The following is a 10,153-nucleotide window of genomic DNA, read 5'->3' as shown; positions in this document are numbered from 1 at the left end:
CCTGTGCCTGATGGGCTGAGGGTGACTGCTGACCTCCTGTGCCTGATGGGCTGGGGGTGACTGCTGACCGCCTGTGCCTGATGGGCTGGGGGTGACTGCTGACCGCCTGTGCCTGATGGACTGGGGTGACTGCTGACTGCCTGTGCCTGACGGACTGGGGTGACTGCTGACCACCTGCAGAGGAAGAAGCTGTGCCTCTCACCCGCTCTTTGGCCGGGAACACGTCTTTTATGTGGTGAGGATGTCTCGGTTGCATGTGAGGTTCAAAGTGTACCAGGCGGTAGGGCTGTGTCTTGAGAAAACTCGTTATCCACTGTGCAGCAGCCTCGCCACAGTCTCTGCCCTCAATCTCCAGGCCGTGCACTCTGCAGGGGTGACAGGAGCAAAGGACACACATAGCTCTGAAAATCTGTACATCCTCACATGCCTGAGACATATCAGAAAGGCTGCACCAAGCTGTGACTCCCTAATTATCAAAGACATATTTTAGTATAAACCCTAATGAAGATGAAAACATTTTGAAAGCCTTCCTTTCTCCATTTTCAAAATCAAGTGTCTCCTTACCCCAAAGGAAAGCAGGGAGGCTGAAAGGAGACAATATATTTGAAAATGCATTGAGTTGAAGAAAACTACCCTATCATTTTAAGGAAACTAATAATTATTGCCAAACCCGGTTCACCCAGCAGAAATTTACTCATAGGCCTCCCTATACTTTGCCAGTAATTAACAGCAATGTATGTGGGAATGTCCTGCGAAGTCTACATTATACATAACAACAATCCACTGGATTTGATTGCTAGCAGTAACTCTGTAAGATTCCAAGTCCCACTTCCCCAGCAGAACTGTTTGGGATTACATGAATCTCACAACTGTATATAAGAAATAAAGGCTGCAGTGTAGACCAGTGTTTCCTAAAGTGCAGGACCATTACTGCTCTGGATATCCAGGATAACCGCAGGGAGCATCTGAATACAGCATTTGATAACTGCATAACAAAAGTGATCACACAAGTGATCTCTTCAGCTTAGTGATAATAAATCCTTACCTTTTAGCGATACTTGATGACTACCTCTTCTAACAAAGACAGGAGAGGTCCCAGGTCTAGAGACCTCAGTGGGCAACAATTTCTAGCTAGAATTTGTAACTTTCTTGTGAAGAGAAGGGATTGTTTCAGTTACCTTCAACACCAGGGAAAATCATATCCCCATTTAGATTTTCCTTTTAAAAGAAATGTGCTTGGGTGGCACCTGTGGCTCAAAGGAGTAGGGCGCCAGCCCCATATGCTGGAGATGGCTGGTTCAAACCCAGCCCCGACAAAAACCGCAAAAAAAAATGTGCTTAAAGGTTTTTTTTTTTTTTTAAGCTAAATCAACTTAAAAATATTAAGCAAATAAGAGTACAGGTAGTTTGTTGTTTTGCCCTATAGCATGGTGATGTTATACAAAAGCTTGAAAAGCCTAACGTTTGGGAAAGCATGGAGGTTTACTTGGGATGCCTAGGTCTAAAACCTTGGTGATATTTTCTTACGCTGAGACTCAATTTCTTCATCTATAAAATGGGAATAAAAGCATGACTTTGTTGTGAGGGTTAGGGCCAATCTTAAGTCCTCCCAAACAATTCTTAGTATTGGGATGTGCTCAGTAGGGAGCAGTAATTATTCTAGGGGTCTCCCCCCACCCCTGCCAAGCTATTTCAAGCTGTCATTAAATAGTTACTCCACAAACCAAACATTTAATCAGACAAAGGCATCAGTCTCTAATAACAATGTATAAATGAATTTTTATATTGTAGAACATAGTAAGAGTATAGGGACTTCTGTTTTTATATAATTTTATTTAATGGCTCTTTACACATGAGAAATTATTACTAACAGTGTATCAGTTACTGCATTAAGCAGCGATACTAGTTATATTCAAAGTTTTCATGAATTTTAAAAACTTTTCATTGACCTGTAGTATTCACATAGAAAAACACCCTGCCATGGTACATGGCCTGCTGCATTTTCACACACTGTCCTCCCCCCATCCTAAACTGACCTCCCGAGAGGCAGAGGGCGGAATACAGGTGCACACCTTTGCCATGATGAGACCATTTATCGACAAACACCAGGAGTATCTCCCTTACCCTTTTCTGAATTAGGATGAAGAATAAATAAAACAAATAAAATCAAGGTGCACAAATTCCTACATCCAAATGGGTATTATCTTCCAAAGCAGTTACCTTGGGAAGTAACACACATTCTAATCTAATACTACCACATTGTATTAGTATCTACTTATTACTACTTTTAAGCCCAACCTCATATTTGAAACTAAAAGAATGGTCCTATATAGACTGATCACCCTATTCACTGGACTAAGTGCCCCGTGATGTTTTCAATTTTTGCAAAAATACGATTCACCATAAGAGGGTGAAGATTTCCAGAAATGAGTGTGTGTGTCATTTAATGTCTAAAATGTTAATTTTGAAAGTACCTTGAGCAATGGTAGCATTACCAAGATCTATGTATGGAGGCAGCTTTGAAGGTCATCTGCTTTCAGATGCCTCTTCAAAAAATATCAGCCTCCTTTTCCCAGAGTCAAACCCTCACAGCCCACCAAGGACCCTCCCATGGGCCCTGCCACTCAGCAGCCTGGGCCTTTCCTTTGTTGCTTCTATAGGAAGGTCAGCGGGGAAGGGATGGACAACAAAGTGCCGAGATTCCTTGGAGCTTCAGTGGTAGGAACTATATTTACTGAGTTAAAGCTTCCCCATTTATCACGGGCCATTTCACCATCTGTCCTGTAACCTGACGCTGATTTCCATGACAATCTTTATGTATAAGAGGTCCTGGGGTTCAGGTTTATGATCACCTGGAACTAGAGGCCTTTGAGTGAACAGCATTTGTTCTTTGTCTTTATTCTGATCCTCCTCTATTTCTGCCAAGTTCTGAGCAAGCTCAGTCATATTCTTGGAACCAGAAGAGTCCAAGCAAAAAAAGAAAGAAAGAAAGAAAAGAAAAACGATTCCAAATCTTCTTAAACCTTTCACAAAGCAATTTAGGCATGCATGGTTTGAAGCTGTTTGCCTGGATAATCCGTTTTAAAAGGCCCCAATTCTCTGTATGTCATTAGTAGCAGGTGCAGTTTTGCAGAAGACCAAGTAACAAGCTTAACCATGAAAACAGGTACACTGGTTGTGATCATGACCTTCTGAAAGTGACCCGAGGGCCCCAAGAGCTCATCAGACATCCTTAGGAAACTGTGAGCTGAAGTTACAACTCCTTCACAAGCGAATGCCCTGAGCTGTGAAAAGAACCTGAGTCCACAAGCTCCAGGAATCTTCGCTCAGAGTCTGCATACCAGTAAGATGTCTAAACCTTTCCATTTGGCGACTTTCGGACCAAGCGCCCATATAGGACTGAAGAAAGTTTTCGCACAAATGAATTAAAAATTAAATTTGAGAAAATTTTAACTATGATAAAGTCTGGCTAAAATCTAACCAGGAAAGACAAACATGAAATACAAATTGTAATAGGAATGCTAAAAATGTACCTCATACAATCAAAAATGCAAAGTAAACTAAAAAGAAATTACCTTTTTTGCCTATGAAAATGGCACAGTATTTTTGAACATAATGGTTAAAATGCATTTGACAGATATGTTCACAAACTGGTGGCCATATATGTTGGCAAAACCATTCTGCAAACAATTCAGCACCCAGTGTCACGAGTCTTTAGGATTCATACCCGTTTCACATAAAACCCTGCTAGCAGCATCCTTTCCCTAAGGAAATGATAGGAGTTATAAATGAACAAAGATTTATACCAAGATGTTCCTGACATTCCTCTTCATATGTGGAAAACATTAAAAATAATCCAGATGTTTAATCGTGGGTGTATGTTAAAATGCATGAGAGCTCACGCACAGAATAAAATGATTGGTCAATGTGAAAAGTGATATTTTTGAAGATTTTTTAACAATACAAAAAAATACTTAACATATCGACCTTTTTTCTTTTTTTGAGACAGAGTTTCACTATGTTGCCCTCAGTAGAGTGCCGTGGCGTCACAGCTCATAGCAATCTCAAACTCTTGTTTTTAAGCCATTCTCTTGCTTCAGCCTCCCAAGTAGCTGGGACTACAGGCGCCCGCCACAACACCTGGCTATTTTGTTGTTGTTTAGAAGGCCTGGGCCCGGTTCAAACCTGCCATCCTCTGTGTATGAGGCCAGTACCCTCACCACTCAGTTATGGGTGCCGAGCCTCAACTTAACTATTATATATAAGTAGCATTCAAGAGGATTTTTTTGGCTAGGCACCTGTAGCTCAGTGAGTAGGGTGCCAGCCACATATACCCACAAGCTGGGAGGTTCCAGCCCGGCCCAGACCTGCTAAACAACAATGACAACAGCAACCAAAAAATAGCCAGGCATTATGGTGGGTGCCTGTAGTCCCAGCTGCTTAGAAGGCTGAGGCAAGAAAATTGCTTAAGCCCAAGAGTTGGAGGTTGCTATGAGCTGTGACGCCATGCACTCTACCAAGGGCAACATAGTGAGAATCTGTCTCAAAAAGAAAAAGAGGGCTCGGCGCCTGTGGCTCAAGTGGTTAAGGCACCAGCCACATACACCTAAGGTGGTGGGTTCGAATCCAGCCCCGGCCCGCCAAACAACAATGACGACTGCAACCAAAAAATAGCCAGGCGTTGTGGTAGGCACCTGTGGTCCCAGCTACTTGGGAGGCAGAGGCAGGAGACTCGCTTGAGCCCAGGAGTCAGAGGTTGCTGTGAGCTTTGATGCCACTGGCAGTCTACCCAGGGGGACAGCTTGAGGCTCTGTCTCAAATAAAATTTAAAAAAAAAAAAAAGAGGATTTTTTTTGTTTGGGTTTTTTTCCTGTTTTTTTCATATTTTTTTTGTTTGTTTTTTTGGTATTACAGTCTCTGTGTTACCATTAAGATAAGTTCCTTAGAATGTCTTTAGGTCACCTTTGTATGTAACTCAGATCCCTGACAAACAGTGCATATAGAGTAATAATAATAATATAAGGGCTCATATGTAGTAGTAATAATACAGTGTAATACGATAATTATAACAATAACACCCCTGTACTACAATAAGTTACAGAAACTATTATGCTTTCTTTTAATTCAAACAAACAGAACATAAAAATCAATTCATCCAAAAAGATTAGGTAGGAGATAGGAGAAATTTCAAGAAAGAATTTTGCCCATCCCAGTGGCTCAGGTTTATAATCCTAGCACTCTGGGAGGCTGAGGCAGGTGGATTACTTGACAAATTCAGGAGTTCCAGACCAGCCTGAGCAAGAGCAAAATCCTGCCCCTATTAAAAAATAGGAAAACTAGCTGGGCATGGTAGTACATGCCTGCAGTCCCAGCTACTTGGAAGGCTGAGGCAAGATGATTGCTCAAGCCCAAGAGTTTGAGGTTGCTGTGAGCTATGATGCCATAGCACTCCACCCAGGGCAACAGAGTAAGACTTTGTCTCAAAAAAAAGAATATTAGGCTCAGCGCCTATAGCTCAGAGGCTATAGTGCCAGCCACATACACCGGAGCTGGCGGGTTCAAATCTAGCCCGGGCCTGCCAAACAACTACAACCAAAAAATAGCCAGGTGATGTGGCGGGTGCCTGTAATCCTAGCTACTTGAGAGGCTGAGACAAGAGAATCGCTTGAGCCCAGGAGTTGGAGGTTGCTGTGATCTGTGACACACAGCACTCTATGAGGGCAGGCCATAAAAGTGAGACTCTGTCTCAAAAAAAAAAGAATATTAAAGGTTAACACTCACTTAATGTTGCAACTAGGCTAATAGGAATGTTAGTGTGATTAACCAAATCAATAATAATCTTTCTATTTTACTAATTAATATACTACACTGCTTAGTAATAACTGATGTTTCCACTGGAGCCTTTCACAAATTCTTCCTCAGAATTCCTCCTTATCCTCACTTTATAATTGCTCTGGCAGTCAAGCCACTGAATTCCTTTTCCCAAGGAATGACAGCACTTGGGCTTTCTTCAGACAATTATTTCTATTTTCATTTCCATCATAATCATCTTTCCCTTTGCTGCGGGCTCACCTGCACTCTGGAGGACTGGTCATCAGGGTAAACACATGTTCACAAAACCAAATAAAACAGGTAAGATCAAAGTGATGCTGTGGGTCAGTGATGTATCAACAAGAGACGGCCGCTAGGGTAAAGACGCTGAGCCAGGGAACTGCTCACGCCGGGCAACACGTCGGGAAGAAACCAGTTTCCAAATTACTAATTTATTTAATTATAAATTACCCTTATGGGAAGCCCTGGGGGCCCATTCATAAATTGGGTTATGGGTAACCCAAGCACTGCCCGTATTTTAATTAGGCATTTAAAGTACTAGCCATAAAGACAGAAAGAAAACATGCCAAAGTATTGATTATAGTTACCACAGTCTTTGTTTTCCTCCTTTTTTTGGGTATTTCTCAATTTTTCAACAATGAATAGGCATTACTTTTATAATAAGAAAAATTCCAATGTAAACATACTATGTTTGAAACTCAGATATACTGTAATAGAAATTATATAGATATTACAATATATGAACTTTTCATAAATTCTTTGGATATTTTTCAGGTAACTGCATCTTTTTTAAAGATATTTTTATTTTTTTAAAATTTTTTTTATTTTTGGCCGGGGCTGGGTTTGAACCCACCACTTCTGGCATATGGGGCCGGCGCCCTACTCCTTTGAGCCACAGGTGCTGCCCAGGTAACTGCATTTTTTAATAGGCTTTTATTTTCTATCATGGGCTATGAATTACATTTAGTATTCATACTGTATTTTATTTTATTGAGACAGAGCCTAATTTTGTTGCCCTGGGTAGAATGCTGTGGCGTCATGATAGCTCTGTGGAAACCATAACAAGAGTATAATCAAATCAAACTTTAATTTTTCCCATTACGAGATAAAAATTCAACCCTTGACATGATTTCTTCGAGGTAAAGGTGGTTTTCCTGGAAAAATTTCTTCCTTGTAAGAAAGAGTTTCAGCACAGAGAACCCCCCCCCCAGCTGAATCTCCACCCTCACCCTGACACCGACCCCTGGGCACCTGCAGGGTGGATCACTCTTCTGGTTACAGCTGTTCTTTTCTTATTTTGGAAACTTCCTCTCATTAGAACTAAACATCATGGGTCGTAGCTATTTGCAACACCTTTTCTAACTCAGATTTGGAAAGTACTCAGCTTTTCCAAGCAAAGCAGGAAAAGTCCTATGATACACATAAATCTAACGTCACCTCTGCTGGGACACTCTCTGCCACTGCTCTCCCCCCCATATTTGTGCTTGATCCTTCATGGCATTACTTTGTTCTTGCGGGCATGTCAGGATGCTTTCGTTTCCAAGTATCTTTCACCTAGAACTTTCGTCTTCCATGCCCTCGACAGAAGCTTCTGAAGCTGCTTCCTCCCTCTCCCTCTTCTAGGTCTTTATGGTGTCGGGATGTGGCCCTGCACATGGCACATCTGCAATCGATGGTTAATCACTGATATGCTCTCAGGATGCCCTGATGGATGGTTCGCACGTTTTCAAAATTGCATGAATAATTAATCACACCAAGGCTCAGGCCGGCCTGTTCCTTACCTGCACTTGCGGACTGTATTTGTGGTGGGCGTTTTGATGGGCAGCAGCAGGTCCTTCGTGTAGGCGGCGCTGAGCGTCAGGGCGTCACCGTCACCGTCACATGTCAGGGAAATCAGGACCAGGCGAGGTTCCTGGCGAGCAGTGACCATATTCCCCTCCTCATTGATCACAAGCCAAAACCTGCCATTTTCAAAACACAGGACATGTATGGACCACCATGACAGGCAGCCAGACTGTGAGAGACCTTCAATTACACGCTGTCATCTTTGATTTCCTTCCCATCAGCCTGGAGTGTGTGTGTGTCACATGCATATGAAAAATGAAACACAACTATAGCCTAAGGATGAAGGAGGGAAGGGGAGCATGGGGGGGAGGGAGGGGGGTGGGACGATAGAGGGAGGGTTAGTAGGGGATCACACCCATGGAGCATATTGCAAGTACAAGTTGGATCTACCAGGTGTAGAGCATAAATGTCTTAATCCCGTAATTGGGTCAAAGTGGTGAAGGCTATATTGCTTAGTAGGATGTAAGCACTCCAATTTGTACAAATAATCAACACATTGAATCCCATAATGGCATAAATCTATTTATGATCTATGTACAAATGACTTAATTAAAAAAAAAGTGTGTGTGTGTGTCCTCAGTGTCAACACAGCAACATACAGGACTAACTCCGTCAGTTAATTTCAAAGGATTTAATTAACTCAAGCTTCTGTCTGCAGAATATTTTGAGCTTCTTGATGACATAGAAATCAAAGATGTTAATTAATTATCATCTCAATTGCCAGAAATCTTGATCACTTTCATTAAACATGCCCCAAGGAGATGACAAGACTATTTCACAGGATGACTGTAGAGGTTGAAAGAAGCACAGTGCCCAGCACACAGTAGGCAGTGCACTCTTGCCGACCGAAATAACGTGACCGTTGCTCTTGTCATTCACAGAGTATGAGATTCCCTGGAGCGCCCTACAGTGTCACACCTTGCCAATTCCACACCACCATCTTTTAAAAAATTTTGTTTCAGGCTCGGTGCCTGTGGCTCAAGTGGTTAAGGTGCCAGCCCATACACCTAAGGTGGTGGGTTCAAATCCAGCCCAGGCCTGCCAAACAACGATGGCTACAACCAAAAAATAGCCAGGAGTTGTGGCCAGCGCCTGTGGTCCCAGCTACTTGGGAGGCTGAGGCAGGAGACTCACTTGAGCCCAGGAGTTGGAGGTTGCTGTGAGCTGTGATGCCACAACACTCTACCCAGGGGGACAGCTTGAGGCTCTGTCTCAAAAATAAATAAATAAATAAAAATAGAAATAAAAAGTCTTGTTTCAGGGTGGTCCCTGTAGCTCATAGGAGTAGGGTGCTGGCCCCATATGCCGGAGGTGGCGGGTTCAAACCCAGCCCTCAGCCAAAAAAAAAAAAAACACTGCAAAAAAAAATTTTTTTCGTTTCAGTATTCAGTGCTATGCATTCTGCAATTGGCTCAATGGTCAATAGTTAATCTGGTCAATGTCTTTTTCTGAGCCAGTACTCCTGGTCTAGAGGTACTTCATAAAAACAAGATAAATGGGGAAATTAGAGCAATAGAAAGAACCATTTCCAGGAAAAACCCCAATGCAATTGTGTAGGTTACCTCTCAGCTACCAAGAAGCATAACTACGGCATTTCCATCATTTCAGTACATGCTGATCAAATAATTACAATTAGAGAAGTGAGTGTGTGCTTTGGGGATTCCCAGGCATAAGCAAAAAAATTTGGCAGATACGTTAGGTTATTAAGGGTATATTTTGCATCCTTTCTAGCAGGTTATGACGTTGTCCAGCTACACTAGGAGGAGAACATGGTTCATATGAGCCCTTTACTTAACTGCCCTTCAATCAGCCCTTCCTGCTCCAAAGAGACAGAGCCAAGCCCTGGTCTGCCCCAAATCCTTCAGACTGCACACAAGTATTCTTTCTAATAATTCTTACTGACTGTACCCTCAGTGAATCCCCAACAATAAAAAGAGAATTCTTACTGATAATAATGGCAACCTGATATTTCTAAAATGCAGACTGATCTTGTCACTCCCTCATTCAAAATCCCACCATGGTGACTGCTTTCTAAATGAAACTCTAACTCCTAACCGACATACGGAAGGCCCTTCCTAATCCAACTGTTTTCCCAACCATTCTTACCTCCCCACACACATGCCAGTCTCTCATATATATTTTTTAATTGTAGTAAACATATACAACATAAAATATCTACCACGCTCCTACGTCTTGGCCCAAGAGAATTGAAAGCAGAGATTCATGCTTGTGCTGCTCCCTGCAGCATTATTCACAAGGCTACAGAGGTGGAAACAACCCAAGCATCCATCAACAGAGAATGGAACTTTTCAAATGTGGTTTTAACCATTTTAACCATTCTGAAGCGCACATTCAGTGGCAGTAAGCACATCTGTGGTGTTGTGCAACCAGCACCACTCTCTGTTTGCAGAACCTTTTCATCATCTCAAACACAAACTCTGTACCCATTAAGCAACAGCTCCTCATTTTCCCCTCC

The 10,153-nt window shown here is 42.3% G+C and overlaps 1 protein-coding gene across 2 annotated transcripts in view; it reads right to left on the bottom strand.

Moving 5' to 3' along the window:
• Nucleotides 1-10,153, bottom strand: part of MARC1 (mitochondrial amidoxime reducing component 1) — a 34,239-nt gene that overhangs the window by 20,447 nt on the left and 3,639 nt on the right. For both annotated transcript variants that reach the window (XR_001161349.2, XM_003790952.3), the window contains 2 exons: nucleotides 7,614-7,793; nucleotides 203-365 (listed from right to left, as the gene is read on the bottom strand). Coding sequence is in view for 1 of the 2 variants with exons in the window: in XM_003790952.3 (XP_003791000.1) it covers nucleotides 203-365; nucleotides 7,614-7,793 (343 nt within the window). In the remaining variant the exon portion in view is untranslated. The remainder of the gene's footprint in view (nucleotides 1-202; nucleotides 366-7,613; nucleotides 7,794-10,153) is intronic.

Source organism: Otolemur garnettii, unplaced genomic scaffold (genome assembly GCF_000181295.1).
Source record: "Otolemur garnettii isolate 467f Iridium unplaced genomic scaffold, OtoGar3 scaffold00045, whole genome shotgun sequence".
NCBI lineage: Eukaryota > Metazoa > Chordata > Mammalia > Primates > Galagidae > Otolemur > Otolemur garnettii.
Note: the sequence above shows the minus strand (reverse complement) of the source record. Positions and strands in the feature narration are given on the sequence as shown.